The sequence below is a fragment of the Papio anubis genome, chromosome 5 (assembly GCF_008728515.1).
Source record: "Papio anubis isolate 15944 chromosome 5, Panubis1.0, whole genome shotgun sequence".
Taxonomy (NCBI): domain Eukaryota; kingdom Metazoa; phylum Chordata; class Mammalia; order Primates; family Cercopithecidae; genus Papio; species Papio anubis.
In genome coordinates, this window is record NC_044980.1 from 50,539,436 (window position 1) to 50,556,771 (window position 17,336).

At 38.0% G+C, this 17,336-nt stretch overlaps 1 protein-coding gene across 5 annotated transcripts in view; it reads left to right on the top strand.

Moving 5' to 3' along the window:
* Positions 1-17,336, top strand: part of IL31RA (interleukin 31 receptor A) — a 98,505-nt gene that overhangs the window by 47,965 nt on the left and 33,204 nt on the right. For all 5 annotated transcript variants that reach the window (XM_009208434.4, XM_009208432.4, XM_009208435.4 and 2 more), the window contains 2 exons: positions 2,887-3,068; positions 13,914-14,065. In XM_009208434.4, coding sequence (XP_009206698.1) covers positions 2,887-3,068; positions 13,914-14,065 — 334 coding nt within the window. The remainder of the gene's footprint in view (positions 1-2,886; positions 3,069-13,913; positions 14,066-17,336) is intronic.

The window sequence follows — 17,336 nt, forward strand, 5'->3', positions numbered from 1 at the left end:
CAATGGTTCCCCAATTTTTTTTTTTTTTACTACCTCAAGCATCCCTCTTTATTCCAATTCTGTAGAATGAAAATTTTATAATTTTTAATTATAATTCTAGCCAAAAGTTAGATGTTTTAAGTAAATATTTACAGGTTAAAAAAATTTTTTTTCTTTTTTTGAGACAATCTCACTCTGTCACCCAGGCTAGAGTGCAGTGGCGTGATCTCAGCTCACTGCAACCTCCATCTCCCAGGTTCAAATGATTCTCCTGCCTCAGCCTCCCAAGTAGCTGGAATTACGGCTGCACACCACCATACCTGGCTAACATTTGTATTTTTAGTAGAGACGGGGTTTCACCACGTTGGCCAGGCTGGTCTTGAACTCCTGACTTCAAGTGATCTGCCCACCTCAGCCCCCAAAAGTGCTGGGATTACAGGCATGAGCCACCGTGCCTGTCCTTTTTAATAAAACTTTTTAACATAGCTCATTACTTCCTTCTTGTGAATAATGAATAAGGGGGCCCATGTTGGGAAGCATTGTAAGATGATCTTTAGTCTGTGATTGCAAATTCTTTGTTTTTAAGCAAAATCTCATGTTGCAAGGGAAGTCCACTTTATGTTTTCAGTGGAAAAAATGAAAAAAAAAAACAAGCAGTATTCTCTGCAGCACTGATATAGCTATGAGCACCTATGTCAGAGAGATGTTTTAAAATAGGAGTCAGCAAACTTCTCCTGTAAAGGGCCAGATGGTAAATATAGTAATATTCAGAAGGAGATCGGTCTCTGTCAGAACTTTTCAACACTACTGCTATAGCACTCACACAGCTATAGGCAATATATAAACCAATAGGCATGGCTGCTTTCCAATAAAACTTTATCCATGGACACTGAAATATGAATTTTATGTAATTTTCACATGCCCCAAAGTATTTTTCTTCGTTTTATTTATTTTTCAACCATTAACAACATGTAAATAGTCTTAAGCCTACAGGCTGTGCGAGAGCAAGAGATGGGCTATATTTGACCTACACGCTGTCATTTGCTCATCCCTGTTTTAGAAAATAAGAATGATAGAGGCCTAATAACCCATGATCCAAATGACTTTTCTTCCAGATTTGTCAGTTCTAGTCCCAGTGTTGAATATCAATTGCTAGTAGAATGAGAATCTGGGCACCTTTATAGGTTTACTCCTATTTTTCTGTCTTATAGAAACATTTCCCCTCTTCCTCCATCTTTCCCTTTGGGTTGTCATTATTATCACCAGTTGGACATGGAGAAATAGAAAACACCTGGGCGTCCCCAGGCCTATACACAGCTCCCCTTGATGGCCTCAGGCCAGCTAGGCTCTCCAGAACTCCTAGACTGCTTGCATTTTTGCAAGAGGATCTCTTCCAAGCAAAGTGGAAGGGTTTCCCTGTGGATGGCCTACTGGGAGCACTTTTCAGTGGGTCATGTTTCTGATGTCCAGAAACAATAGGAAATAATTTTTCCTGGGGAAAAAAGGAGGAGTTGGGGATGCCTTCATGGAGATAGTGATTTTTGAACTGAGGCTGAAAGGAGGTCTAGAGGTGTGGAAAAGGAGAGAAAGGTCATTTCTCAAAGGTCACAGCATGAATAAATGCAGAAGCATTCAACTACAATAACAGTTGTAACAGCTCACATGTATTGACTCTGTGCTGGACATTTTAAAAGTGCCTTATGTATATTAGCTCATTTCATCCTCATAACCCTATGCTATATATATATTACTGTCTTCATTTTACAGATGAGAAAACTAAGGCACAGAGAGGTTAAAGAACTTGCCCAAGTCACACAGTTAATAGGGGCAAAGCCATGATTCAAACCTGGTCTGATTCTAGAACCTATGCTTATAACCATGACACATTGCCCTGGAGGCCATTTTTGTGCTGTAAAATAACCATCAACCACTCTTGAGGTCCTTTCTAGTTTCAAAATTCCATGATTCTATGTGACTATGTCTTCCTGTATGTATTCTATGTGTATATGTCTTCCTGCACACCAGCAAACACTGGTACCTTGCAAGGTGGGCCTTCTTTTCTGTTCTCAGCCTGCTTTATCTCCTCCACAATCCCCAGAACCATGTGGACTATAGCTAGAACCACCCATCTGATTCCCACTAATATGTGAATTTGTTTTCGTTAAGTTACAGCTTAATAGTATATATCTAATCTATCATCAATCTATCTGTTTTAAAGATTTTTCTGAAAACAATATATACTAATGTTCAAAAATTCAACCTGAAAAATTATAAAGAATGTAAAAAGTTACCCAGAATCCCACCGCCAAAGGTAACAACTTGAACATTTTGATGATCTCTCTAGATATCTCTACAAATAGTTATGTAAATATCTTTATATTTATGTAACTATGATCGTTCTATACATGATATGCATCCTACTTTTTTCACCAGCAGTAGATGCATCTTTCCATATCAATCAATATAGTATGTTAAAAACCATCATTTTAAATTCTATTTATGTATCTACCATAATGTATTTAACAAATCCTTATATATATAAATATATTTTTACATACATATGTAAAAGAATAAATTTTTAGGGCTAGAATCTGGCTTTTTCAGAAACCTACCCATGATTTCTTGCCAATAGGACATACACTGCAACTGTTGCTTTTCATGACTTACAGGGATCCAAAGAGGTTTTCATGGCTCCTAAAGCATCTCAGGTGGCAGAAAGCAGGTAACCTTTACCTTTCCTTGGAGGTGAGGAAGGAAATTGGAAAGAGGACAACCAAATATCCTGGACTATACAGTTCTCAAGAGAAACCCAGAGAAAAACTAACAAATACTGCTTAATACATTAAATATGGCTAAGTTTCCAAACCATTGTACTAAACTCATGTTGAATAACTTTTTCCTTCAAAGCGCTTTTGGAAAAAAACATGATAATTGTACAACCAGTAGTTCTACAAGTGAAAATCGTGCTTCGTGCTCTTTTTTCCTTCCAAGAATAACGATCCCAGATAATTATACCATTGAGGTGGAAGCTGAAAATGGAGATGGTGTAATTAAATCTGATATGACATGTTGGAGATTAGAGGACATAGGTAAGTGTTATTTGATATTCTTATATACTCTTTATTAAATGTTTACCTCCTTCTTCTTTGTTAAAGAGGTATCTGTGAACTCAAAAGTAGGCTCATCGAGTTCAAGGATAAAATACGTGTTGTGGGTATACAGAAATTCATCTTCTAATTAAAGAAGAAAGGAAGTGGGGGAGGGAGGGAGGGAGGAAGGGATTCACCAAATGAGAAAAAAGGAATGAGAAACAAGAGCATTTTGTGGGCCACTGGTTTCCTCTTGTAGTTTGTAATTGCACTCAAAGAAACAAAAAGGTCTCTCCCCACCACCTCACCCTGCCAATGTCATTGCTCATAAAGGAAAAGAGCATAAAATTATTCGTTTTTTAAATACCTCACTACTTCTGACTTAAAAAAAATATTTTCCGGCCGGGCGCGGTGGCTCACGCCTGTAATCCCAGCACTTTGGGAGGCCGAGGCGGGCGGATCACAAGGTCAGGAGATCGAGACCACGGTGAAACCCCGTCTCTACTAAAAATACAAAAAATTAGCCGGGCGCGGTAGTGGGCGCCTGTAGTCCCAGCTACTCAGGAGGCTGAGGCAGGAGAATGGCGTGAACCCGGGAGGCAGAGTTTGCAGTGAGCCGAGGTCGCGCCACTGCACTCCAGCCTGGGGGACACAGCGAGACTCCGTCTCCAAAAAAAAAAAAAAAAAAAAAAATTTCCAAAGACTCATTTTCACCACTTTTAAAATTATAACTGTATTGAGATATAATTCACATTATGTAAATTTCACCTTTTTAAAGTGTATAGTTCAGTGGTTTTTATTGTATTCACAAAGTTGTACAAATGTCACCACTAATTCCAGAACATTTTTATTGCCCTCAAAAGAAAATTCATACCCATTAGCAGTCAGTCCCCAATCCTTTGTTTTCTCTTTCCTTCATTCCCTGGCAACCACTAATCTATTTTCTGCCTGTATGGATTTGCCTATACATTTTATAAAAATATAATGATAAAATATGTGGTCTTTTGTATCTAATTTCTTTCACTTAGCATAATGTTTTCAAGGTTCATCAATGTTGCAGCATGTATTAGTGCTTTATTTATTTTTATAGCTAAATAATATTCCACTGGATGGATATACCACATTTTGTTTACCTGTACATCAGTTTATGGACATTTGGCTTGTTGTTACCTTTTGATTATTATGAATAGTGTTGCTGTGAATATTTGTGTACAGTTTTTTGTGTGGACATGTTTCAATTCTCTTAGATATATACCTAGTGAAATTGCTGAGTCACATGGTAACTCAATGTTCAACTTTTGGTAGAACTGCTAAACTTTATCAAAGTGGCTGTACCATTTAACATTCCCACTGGCAATTCATAAAGGTTATGATTGCTGCATACCCTCACCAACACTTGTTATTGTCCATCTTTTCATAATTATAGCCATCCTAGTAGGTGTGAAGTGATACCTTGTTATGGTTCTGATTTGTATTTATCCAATGTCCAATGATGTTGAACATTTTTCATGTGTTTATTGGCCATTTGTATATATTCTCTGGAGAAATGTTTATTCAAATCCTTTGCCTACTTATAATTGAGTTGTCTTTATTGTTGAATTTTAATAATTCTTTATATATTCTTGGCACAAGTTCCTTATCAGATATGTAATTTGCAAATATTTCCTCCCTGTTTGTGGGTTTTCTTTTACTTTTTACATGGTTAAGGTAGAAAAATATTTATATGAAGTCAAAAATGTATATTTTTTTCTTTGATTGTTTGTACTTTAGGTGTCATATCTAAGAAACCATTGCCTAACCTGAGGTCAGAAAGATTTACTGCTGTAGTTTTTTTCTAAGAGTTTTGAAGTCTTAGTTCCTACATTTGAGTTGTTGATCCATTTTGAGTTAATTTTTGTATATGGTGGTAAATAGGGGTCTAACTTTATTCTTTTGCATGTGGATATCCAGTTATCCCAGAACCGTTTGTTGAAAAGATGACTTCTGCCCCCACACATCCCCCACCATGTTGTTGAATTGTCTTGGCACCCTTGTAAAAATCAATTCATTCACCATAAATGTAAGGTATTTTTCAGGGTTCTCAATTTTATTCCATTGAACTATATTTTTGTCATTAGGCCAATAGCATACTGTCTTGATTACTGTAGCCTTATGATAAATTTTGAAATTGGGAAAGTAGGTCCTCCAACTGTGTTCTTTTTCAAGATTATTTTAGCTGTTGGGTCCCTTGCATTTCCATATAAATTTTAGTATTAGCCTATCAATTTCTACAGAGAAGGCAGCTGCAATTTCAATACAGATACTGTAATCTTCAGAATATACAATCTTCCAATCCATGAACATGGGATATCTTTCCATTTATTTAGGCTGCCTTCTTCTTTCATTAATTTATTACAGTTTTCAGTGTAGAAGTCGTACACTTCTTTGGTTCAATTTATTCCAAAGTATTATATTCTTTTAAATGCTGTTGTAAATGGAATTGCTTTCTTAATTTATTTTCAGTTTGTTCATTGTTAGTGTATATAAATACAATTGATTTTTGTATATTGATTTGGTAATTGGATGTTGAACTTGTTTATTGGTTCTAAAAGGTTTTTCAGGTGGATTCCTTAGGATTGTCTGTATACAAGGTAATGTCATCTGCAAACATAATTTTATTTTTTCCTTTATGATCTGGATACATTTTATTTTTCTTGTCTAGTTGCTTTGTCTAGAACTTTTAGTATAGCATTGAATAAAAGTGTTGAAAGCAGACATCCTTTTCTTGTTCCTGATCTTAGGGAGAAAGCATCTAGTCTTTCATCATTTAAGTTTGATGTTAGCTATGGGTTTTGTAGATACCCATTGCATTGAGAAAATTTCCTTCCATTCATAGTTTGTTGAGTGTTTCCTTATCGTGAATAGGTGTGGGATCTTGTCACATGCCTTTTCTTTATCTGGTGGGATGGTCATGTGGTTTTGTCTTTTATTAAAATGGTGTCTTACATTGAATGATTTTCATAAGTTAAACAAACCTTGTATTTCTGTAATAAGTACCACTTAGTTGTGGTGTATAATTCTTTTTATATGTTGCTGAATTTGAATTCCTAGTTTTTTGTTGAGGATTTTTGCTTCTATATTAAACATGGATATGGTGTGTAACTTTCTTGTGATATCTTTGTTTTTGGTATCAGGGTAATATTGGCCTCATAGAATGAGCTAGTAAGTGTTTCCTCATCTTCTATTTTTTGGAAAAGTCTGTGAAAGACTAGTGTTAATTATTTTTAAATCTGTCATAGATTTCCTCAGTGAAGCCATTTATGCCTGGGCTTTCTTTGTGGGTAGTTTTGACTTGGTTTCTTTATAAAACTTTTTTTAAGAACTCCCTTTGGAAGACACTCCACACTGTAAACATTGTTGTTAATTCACGGTGATGGGCCTGGAAAGGGACAAGATTATTTACTTTTTCTCAAAAACCTTATTATTATTATTTTTACTTTCTTAAAATAAGTGTATTATTACTTTAGCAATTAAAATATTAAAAAACAAATTCAGTTACAAAAAAAATGCAAAACAAAACAAACTTTCTAGTCCCTCTTTCAACCAGATTTAGTATCTATTTAAATATTCTGTAATTGGCACTGCTTAAAACTTTGAGGAGGAATTTTGGCCTAAATTGATACAATACTGGAATTATAAAATTAACCTCTGAAGAAACTCTGTTTTTATTATATGTTTCTAGGACCTGGCAAAGTGTTGCTAAGTACTAAGATTTTTTTTTTTTTTTTTTTTGGAATCCTTTAATAAAAGCATATAATATCAGAATAATAAGCATAATAATTTTATAATTTTTAGGTTAGTACAAAAGTAATTGTGGTTTTTGCCATTACTTTCACTAGAACTTTTCTAATTTAAATTCAAGTGGATAGAACTATGACAGTGCTTTTAAGAGCAATTAAAAATATTTTGGGCCGGGTGTGGTGGCTCATGCCTGTAATCCCAGCACTTTGGGAGGCCAAGGTGGGCGAATCATGAGGTCAAGAGTTTGAGACCATCCTGGCCAACATGGTGAAAGGCCGTCTATACTAAAAATACAAAAATTAGCTGGGCGTGGTGGTGCGCACCTGTAGTCCCAGCTACTCAGGAGGCTGAGGTAGGAGAATCTCTTGAACTCGGGAGGCAGAGGTTGCAGTGAGCCAAGATCACGCCACTGCACTCCAGCCTGGTGACAGAGTGAGATTCCATCTTTATATATATATCTATTTTTTTTTTTTATTTCTAATTGAAATATGTCCCCCCTACCTCCAGTTTACAGTGGTAATTTGCTTAAACCTTTTTTTCACAGATAATGCGAGGGTTTACTTTGGTCCAGTCTCTGACACAAATTATTATAATTAGTGGTACCTAAATGAATAAACTTTTGCTGTGTTTGATATGCATCAGTTTTTGACTTAAAATCTATTCTGTCTGATTTTAGTATGCCCACTCTGCTGTCTTTTGGTTACTATTTGCATGGAACATCTTTTTTCATCCTTTCACTTTCAATCTATTTGTATTTTCAGATCTAAAGTTAGTCTTTGTAGATAGCATATAGTTAGATCTTTTTTTTACATTTAAAAATTTTATCTTATTTTTTATAGAGAGTTGCTATGTTACCCAGGCTAGTCTTGAAGCCCTGGCCTCAAATGAACCCTCTGCTTTGGCCTCCCAAAATGTTGGGATTACCAGCATGAGCCTTTGTGCCCAGACAGTTGGATTTTTTTTTTTTTTTAAATTATTTGCTAATCTGTGTATTTGGGCTAGAGAGTTTAACCTATTTACATTTAAAGTAATTATTGATAAGGAAGGACTTGCTTTTGACATTTTAAAAGTTTTCTTTATATTTTATAGTTTTTTTATCCCTCATTTTTTTCATTATTGTCTTCTTTTGTGTTTAGTTGATTTTTTATGGTGACATGTTTTGACTTCCTTTTGAGGATTTTCTATAGATACTTTCTTTGAGAGTACCATGGGGACTACAAATAGCATCTAAAGTTATAACAATCTAATTTGAAATGATATTAACTTCAATTGCATATAGAACTCTACTGCTACACAGCTTCATTCCTCACCTCCACTTTATGTCATTGATGTCACAAATTATATCTGTATCCATTGTATACCATAAAGCTGTAATTGTTTTTTATGCATTAATCTTTTAAATTCTTTGGAAAATTAAAAGAGGAATTATAAACCATAATTACAATAATACTAGCTTTTATATTTGCTCACGTATTTATACTAGAGATCTTTATATCTTCATCTGATTCCAAGTCAATGTCTAGTGTCCTTTCATTTCAACCTGAAAGACTCCTTTTAGCATTCCTTATAGGGCAGGCCTATTGGTAATGAACTTTCTCAACTTTTATTTATCTTGGAATGTCTTAATTTCTCCCTCATTTTTGAAGAACAGTTTTGCCAGGTGTATAATTCTCATTTGACAATTCTTTTTCTCTTTCAGCACTTTAAATGTATTAGCCCACTGCCTTCTGGGCTCTAAGGTTTTTGCTGAGAAATTAGTTGATATTATTATTGAAGATCCATTGTATGTAATGAGTTGTATCTCTCTTGCTGCTTCCAAGAGACTGACTTTCTCTTTCTGAGGTTTGGTTGTAATGTGTCTTAGTGTGGGTCTCTTTGGGTTTATCCTACTTAGTATTCACTGGGATTCTTGGATTTGTAGATTTGTGTATTTCATCGAATCTGGGGACTTTTTAGCTAGTATTTCTTCAAATAATCTCTCCACCACTTCCTCTCTCTCTCTTCTCTTTCAGAAACTCCTAAAATGTGTTTATTGGTTGGCTTGATCCTGTTCCACAGGTCCCTTAGACTCTGTTTATTTTTCCTTATTCTTTTTTCTTTCTGTTCCTGAGACTCAATACTTTCAGTTGTTCTATCTTCACCTTTACTGATTGTTTCTTATGCCTGCTTAAATTTACTGCTGAACCCCTGTAGTGAATTTATATTTCAGGTATTGTGATTTTCAACTTCAGAGTTTTTGTTTGCTTCTTTAAAAAAAAAATTTCTGTATCTTTGTTGATATTCTCATTTTGTTCATGTATCATCTTCCTGATTTCCTTTAGTTCTTTGTCCGTGTTTAACTTTAGCTCTTTGAACATATTTAAGATGTTCATTTTAGGGTCTTGGTCTAGAAATTCTGATTGCTGGGCTTCCTCAAGGACAGTTTCTGTGGTTTTATTTTGTTTACTTAAATGGGCCATGTTGTCCTGTTTCTTTGTATGCCTTGCAATTTTTGTTGTTAAAAATTGGGCATTGGAAAAAACAGCTACCTCTCCAAGTCTTTGCAGACTGACTCTGTTCTGGGGCTGTTCTTCATAGATTTGTTGGGCTTACTCTGAGCCTAGGGATTAGCCCTAGGTGAAAACTTAAAGTCTTCTCAGTTCTTTTCTGAGTATACATCTTGCCTAGGTCTGGATGGTGCTTTCTTAGTTACACTATGTATACACACAGCTGCTTTTTTCTTTGTTTTTTGAGACAGGGTCTGGCTCTGTTGCCCAGGCTGGAGTTCAGTGATGTCATCATTGCAACCTCCCCTTCCTGATCTCAAGCCATTCTCCCACCTCAGCCTCCCAAGCAACTGGGACTAAGGTACACACCACACCCAGCTAATTTTTATATTTTTTTTTGTAGAGGTGGATTTCACCATGTTGCCCAGGCCAGTTTCAAACTCCTGAGCTCAAGCGATCTGCTTGCCTCGGCCTTTCAAAGTGTTGGGATTACAGGTGTGAGATGCTGTGCCCGGCCATAGCTGCTTTTGAATGTCTTGATTTCCCAAAGAGTCTTACCCAGTTTCTCCTTATGATTTTATATAATTTATTTTATGTCTCCTTACATAATCTCTTGCCCCAGGCTTCCATGAATCTGTAGTCTCCCTGTAGCTTTTATGAGCACTGCCTGGCTCTTTTCCTGCCTAAGATTAAAGTTAGGCAAAACAGAGACCAGTCGTTTAGTCTGCCCTCCAACAGGCTGGAATGTAAATAAGTATTCTTTGTTCTCTCCAGTTGGTAGAAGGGAAATAAGAGCAGAGATGCCACCTTCTCCAAACCAAGACCACTGATGTTTCAGGCAGAGGGTGGGGCAAGGGCAAGTAAGACAGCCACAAAACTATTTTCCTGCCACTTTGAAGGTGACTTTGTCTTGATTTGGTGTTTATTATGGTTATAAACCTTGGGTTGATTTCCAGAGCTCCTACAAGTTTAGTTCAGCCAGTGTCTGTCCTTTTTTTTTTTTTTTTCTGACACAGAGTCTTGCTCTGTCTCCCAGGCTGGAGTGCAGTGGCACAATCTCAGCTTACTGCAACCTCTGCTTCCCAGGTTCAAGTGATTCTCCTGCCTCAGCATCCCAGGCAGCTGGGATTACAGGCACGCACCACTTTATGCGGCTAATTTTTGTATTTTTAGTAGAAACAGGATTTCACCATGTTGGCCAGGATGGTCTTTTTCTCCTGACATTGTGATCCACCCGCCTTGGCCTCCCAAAGTGCTGGGATTACAGGCATGAGCCACCACTCTCGGCCCTGTCTTTTTTTTTTTTTTTAATCTTTTCATGGAAGAATAAGAACGTAGAGCTACCTAGTCTGCCATTTTGCTGATGTCACTTGATATAAATCAGTTCTTAATGAGATATTCTGAGAGCCATTTTTATTCAGAGGAGTAACTAATACTTTCTGTCTTCTTGGTGACAGAGTGTTAGAGTTAAGTGGAACTACACTAGGTATTTGTGTTTATTCTGACTGGAGGTAGTTTAGTGTAATGAGTAAGGGCAGGAACTTTGGTGTGGATACAAATGAGCCTTAGATTGGCTTCTTATTAGAAAGTTATTTTCCCTTTTCCAATACCAGTTTTATCTTCTGTAGAATGGATATAATAAATGTTAGATGGTTGAAAGGATTCAACAAAATGATTCACCTAAAAAAATACTTATCAAGTGCTCAATACATATCAATAATTTTATGGAAATATTTAATATGTTTATTGTATACAGCTCTACTTACTAGTGGCCACACGGATTGATGATCACCCTTTAGTCCAGGCATCAGTACAAATTATTTTTTGAGTAGCTAACAAGAGCTTTCTGAATATTTTTACCCAGTTAATGTTTTAAAGTCCATGTCTCTAAGTAGGGATTTTGCTTTCCAAAACTCTTCAAGAATTACAAAGACCCCATTCTCCATGATGTGATTATTTTACATTGCATAAAACAGCTCATATGCTCCATAAATATATACACCAATTACGTACTCACAAAAATTAAAAATTTTAAAAATTAAAAAAACAGTATTACAAAGACTGAAAAGATAATACTATTCAATTCTAGCCAGCAAGAGTGTGGTGAATGGGTATTCATACAATGTTGATGGAAACTGAAATTAGTATAACCTTTCTGGTAAGCAAAATGGCACTGTGTGACAGCAGCCCTAAAAACGGTCGTGCCCTTTTACCCAGTCAGCCAGTGCTAAGGGGTCTAAGGAAACCATCAGAGATGTAAAGGGAAATTCAACTATCATCCATTTACTCATTCACTTAACAAATACTTGATACCTGCTAAATGTCAGGTGTTAATTCTAGACTCTGTGATCAAGTCCAGCCTTTGTCCTTAAGAAGTTTTAAATGAAAAATTAGAAACACTATTGTTAGCGGTGGAAGTTATCTGAGTTACCTGCAGCAAATCCAAATGGGTCTGCAGTAACCTCAGTGCTTGCCTCCTCAGAAGAAAGAATTCAACTGAGGGGCATAGGACAGAAGGAGAAACCGACACATGTTTTACAGCAGGAGTGGAAGTTTATTAAAAAGCTTTAGAGGCCGGGTGCGGTGGCTCACACCTGTAATCCCAGCACTTTGGGAGGCCAAGGCGGGCGGATCGTGAGGTCAGGAGATCGAGACCGTCCTGGCTGACACGGTAAAACCCTGTCCCTATTGAAAATACAAAAAAATAGCCAGACATGGTGGCAGGCGCCTGTAGTCCCAGCTACTTGGGAGACTGAGGGAGGATAATGGTGTGAACCTGGGAAGTGGAGCTCGTAGGGAGCCGAGATCGCGCCACTGCACTCCAGCCTGGGTGACAGAGCGAGACTCCATCTCAAAAAAAAAGAAAAAAAGAAAAGAAGTTTTAGAGCAGGAATGGAAAGAAGGTAAACAACCCTTGGAAGAGGGCCAAGTGGGCGTCTTGGCAGTCAGGTGCCCCATTTGACCTTGGACTTAGGGTTTTCCATGCTGGCCTACTTCTGGCATCTTGTGTCCCGTTTCCCTTGATTCTTCCCTTACGGTGATCTGCCCACTTGCAGGTTGGCCAGCTGGCACTTAGGAAGTGAGCATGCGCAGTGTGTTTACTGGAGTCGTACACATGCTCACCTGAGGCGTTCTTCCCTTTTCCAATTGAATGCCCCCAGAAGCTCATATACCAGTTAAACTCTGTCATTTTGCCTCTTAATGCCCATGCTTGAGCCTACTCGCCCAATTCCTGAGTTTTTGTTTCGTTTTTTTTTTGAAACGGAGTCTCGCTGTGTCGCCCAGGCTGGAGTGCTGTGGTGCAATCTCAGCTCACCGCAACCTCCACCTACTGGGTTCAAGTGATTTTCCTGCCTCAACTTCCTGTAGCTGGGATTACAGGCACCCGCCACCACGCCTGGCTAATTTTTGTATTCTTAGTAGAGATGGGGTTTCACTGTGTTGGCCACACTGATCTTGAACTCCTGACCTCTTGATCCGCCTGCCTCAGCCTCCCACAGTGCTGGGATTGTGAGCCACTGCGTCCAGCCCAATTCTTGAGATCTTATTTTGGAGCTGCCAATCACTAGTTACAGATGTTTTTATTTATTGGGAAACTGCCTTTCCCTGTTGCTGGCTGCAGCCAATTATTAGGTTTGCAAGGCAGCGTGACAACTGTCTGAGCATCACCTGATGGTCACCTGACTTTCCTGGTGGTGTGTAGGGGGAGCCCTCTCCTGTCCTGCTCATGCCTGATTAGCTACCTACTGCAATACTGTGAATGTGCAATAATAGAACATAAGTCAAAAAATTATGTTAATCCATAAAGTAGAATATTATGAACCTTAAAAATCATGTTTTGAAGAACTATTAATAGAAGGTGATATATGCTGATTGCATATTTTAAAAAAACAAAAGCTTTATTTAGCATATCAATTTTGTTTAAAAGATAATGCAGATAATTACGCAGAAAACAGCTGAAAGGAAATATACCAAAATGGTAATAAGGGTTATCTCTGGTTGGTGGGATAATGGATGATTTTTAGTTTTTCTTGGTATTTTCTACACTTAAAAAATGTTGTATAATGAGCATATGCTACTTTTATAACTAGAAAAATGCATATTTTCAAAGAGAGAAATTTGGGGCTAGAATGTTTGCAGTGTGGAAGGAAAATGAGAGTTATTTGATAGTGTTTATAGTGGGTGTATTCCATCATCCTGGAGGTCAAGGAAGGAGAGGCCTAGGGGAGGTGAGAGTAAATAAGAGAGACAGCCTATTTTCTGGTTCTGTGGTCTCTTTTTACCTCCTTTCTGCTTGGCATAGCATATGATGACCCAATCAATAAGAGGCTGATTTGTTGAAAGATCACAGGAATGCATCCTTTTTTCACTGGGTATTCCTTTTTCAGAGGTGTTGGGGTTGGGGGGGGGCGACATTCCTTTTGTACTGCCTTGCAAATGCCATCTGCGTTCATATAGCAGACCACAATGCACTATCATTTCCTTTCTAAGGTTTTTTCTTTTTTCAATTTTGGATGGATGCTGTTAGCAAATTCTTCTCTTTTTGCAAATATGAGAGTTGCATGATTTTTATTTTCAGCGAAAACTGAACCACCTGAGATTTTCAGTGTGAAACCAGTTTTGGGCATCAAACGAATGATTCGGATTGAATGGATAAAGCCTGAGTTGGCGCCTGCTTCATCTGATTTAAAATATGCACTTCGATTCAGGACAGTCAATAGTACCAGCTGGGTAAGTTATGCCGTTATAATAATGTTCCTATTAGAGGCCCAGAGGAAAAGAATCATTGACAACTATTGTTGACCTGGAATCATTATTTCACTTTTTACGTTGAAAATAGAAGAGAGACACTAGGAAGTACTTCTCTTCCTAGTGTTCCATTTTTCCTTCTGGACCTTTTAGATTGGAAGAGTGTTCTACAATAGGCATTTTTGCCTTCTGAGTGCAGGGACACAATAAAGAGTGAGAAATTTACTTCTGCATTATATCCAAGTTTGCATCTGGCTGTGTGGCTACCAGAAAGTCTATGGTTTGGCCATTTTATTTTTTATTTTTCTGACCCTTTATAAAATCATGAGGTATAACATACATTTGGAAAGGTGAACAAAACATAAATATTGCATTTAACAAATTACTAAGTCAGTGCTCATGTAGAAACCACTGCAGTCAAGAACAGAACATCTCCAGGATGCCAGAGCCCTCTGCTTGCCCTTTGCTCATGACCTCCGTGAGAGCTAATTTTCATGGTAATCTTCTTTGCTTTCATTTTTTACCATTTAAGCCTGCATCACTGAAGAACATAGTTTAAAAGACTATGCCCTCTTTCCTTGAGCCCTCCTCCTTCATCCTGAAGGAGCGCCCAGTAGAAATAGAGGAGCATATAAAGGGAATCCATACATTTTGTATTTTCTAATGTTTGGCTTCTCTCTCTCAATATTGTGCTTTTAAGACTTATTCATGCTATATAATGCTGTAGTTTATAAATCTTCATTGCTGTGTGGTATCCCATAGTCTGAACATGATGGAATGGTGACTTTAATTTGCATTTACTTGACTTTTAATAAAGTTACACACCTTTTCATATGTTTATTGGCCCTTTGGATTCCTTCTTCTGGAAGTGCTGATTTAAGCCTTTTGCATGTTTTCTCTATTGGCTGGTCTGCCTGATTTTTCAACTGATTTGTAGGCATTCCTTATATATTCTGTTTATGAGTCTTATTTGCTACGTGTATGGCACACATCTTTCACTATGTGGCATGACATTTCACTCTCTTAATGGTGACTTTTGAGGAATAGTCACTTAATTTTAATATGGTTAAATTTTATCTGTCTTTATCTTTATGCTTATGTCTTTTGTGTCTTAGGAAATGTTTTCTTACCTCAAAGTTCAGAAAATATTCTGCAGTTTCCATCAATGCAGCCTGAAATTGTATCACCTTTTTGTAATCATCTCATATTTATTGCCTTTTTATAAATTTTAGACAGGGTCTCACTCCGTTACCCAGGCTGGAGTGCAGTGGTGTGATCGCAGCTCATTGCAGCCTTGAACTCTTGGACTCAGATGATCCTCCTGCCTCAGCCTTTCGTGTAGCTGAAACTACAGGCATGTGCCACCATGCCTGGCTGATTTTTAATTTGTTTTTGTAGTGTTGCCCAAGTTGGTCTCGAGCTCTTGGTCTTAAGTGATCCTCCTCCCTCACCCTCCCAAAGTACTGAGATTACAGGTGTGAGCCATCATGAGCAGCCACATTATTGACTTCTAATCAACTATTGGCTAATTAAACCTTTAAGACTTTTTACCTCCTGAAGACTTGCTAGTAAAACATACCTCTACTATCTTATCGTTTGTTGATTTTTTAACCTAAGTTCAGGTGTTTTATTTATTCTTATTGAATTTCTTCATGTTGGTCTTATCTATCATTCCAGCCTATTTAGAATCCCGTTTGGTCCAAAACTTATGATTAACTTTTTACTTTTTAACTTTTCAGTATCTCCAGATTTGATAACACTTCCTTCTATACCTTTATCTAATTATTAATAAAAATGGTGACTACATCAGAGCCCTGTGGTAGACCAGTAGAAACCATCCAGAGGATCAACCCTTCTTTTGGATATGGTCATTTATTCAGGGTTCTATGAATATACCTAATTACCACTATCGTCATTCAGGCTACTTTTTTTAATCTTGTCCAGGAGGCTATCATGCGACCCTTTCCCTTGTGGAAACCCATAGACACCCTATTTACTGCAGCATCGTCTCCTTGTCTGGAACTCTTTCAGTAAAGCATTATTTGTCCTATTGATGCAGAATTTTTGCGCCTTAGATCAGCTAAATCCGGGTTCTTGTGTCACCAAGAAAAATTAGGCACGCGGACACATTGAAGGGTGAGGAGAGAGGAATTTATTGGGTGAAAAGGAAACAAGAGAAAAAAACTCTCAGCAAAGCAAGATGGGCTCCTACTAACAGGCTACCATCTCACAGATTGAATACCAGGCCACCACACAGGAGCTGAAGAGTCCAGGCTCCTTCTCCCTGCACAAGGTGTGAACTTCCCGTGGCTCCACCCCATTCTCCCAGTGCACAGACGGATCCCCAGTCCATTGTGGGCATGCGTGGACAAGACCCTGGGCAGCTTTCCCCATCTGCACAAAAGCATCTGATGTAAACACTTGTGGGGCGGGTCGGAGATTCTCTGGGAACCCCCCTTATCTGCCTTCTGCCTCTATCACTATGTTCAGAGAGATGGTAGTGGCCATTTCTCCCCCCAGCTTCCTTTCTAAGCCAGCTCTGGAACCATTCTCTTTGAACCTGCCTACGTGGAACATTAGATTCAATAATCGTAGTTTGGGGAACCCCTAAGTGGGGCAGTCCCTGGTACAGCACAAGCTCCTCTTCATACCACATGTCATGGTCTCCGTGAACCTGAGAAACTTCTGGGATAATCTACTGGCTATAAACCCTTAATTCCTTCTATTTGACGAGCTCAGAGTCACTACAGCTGCTGGGATAGGATTCAACAAGAAAAATAAACCAGGACTAGAGTCCCTCTGGAAAATTACTATACCACATACAACACTAAGTGAGGGCAACAAGTATAAACTACCCAACCCTTGGCAGCCTGTACCCTGTCTCTTTGACAAACTCACCTATATCTGTACTCTTCTTCTACATCTACTTCCTTCCTTCCAGTCCCCAAGGTAAAATGTCCTGCCTCCTGTTTTCCTGGAGGATGCAGGAAGGAAGGTGAAAGTCTGTCTCTTTCTCTCTCCTTGGATTTCTTTCTTTCTTTCTTTCTTTTTTTTGTTTTGAGATGGAGTTTCACTCTTGTTGCCCAGGCTGGAGTGAATGGCTGAATGGCACAATCTTGGCTCACTGCAACCTCCACCTCCGGGGTTCAAGTGATTCTCCTGCTTCAGCCTCCCAAGTAGCTGGAATTACAGGCTTGTGCCACCACACCTGGTTAATTTTTTGTATTTTGAGTAGAGATGGGGTTTCACCATG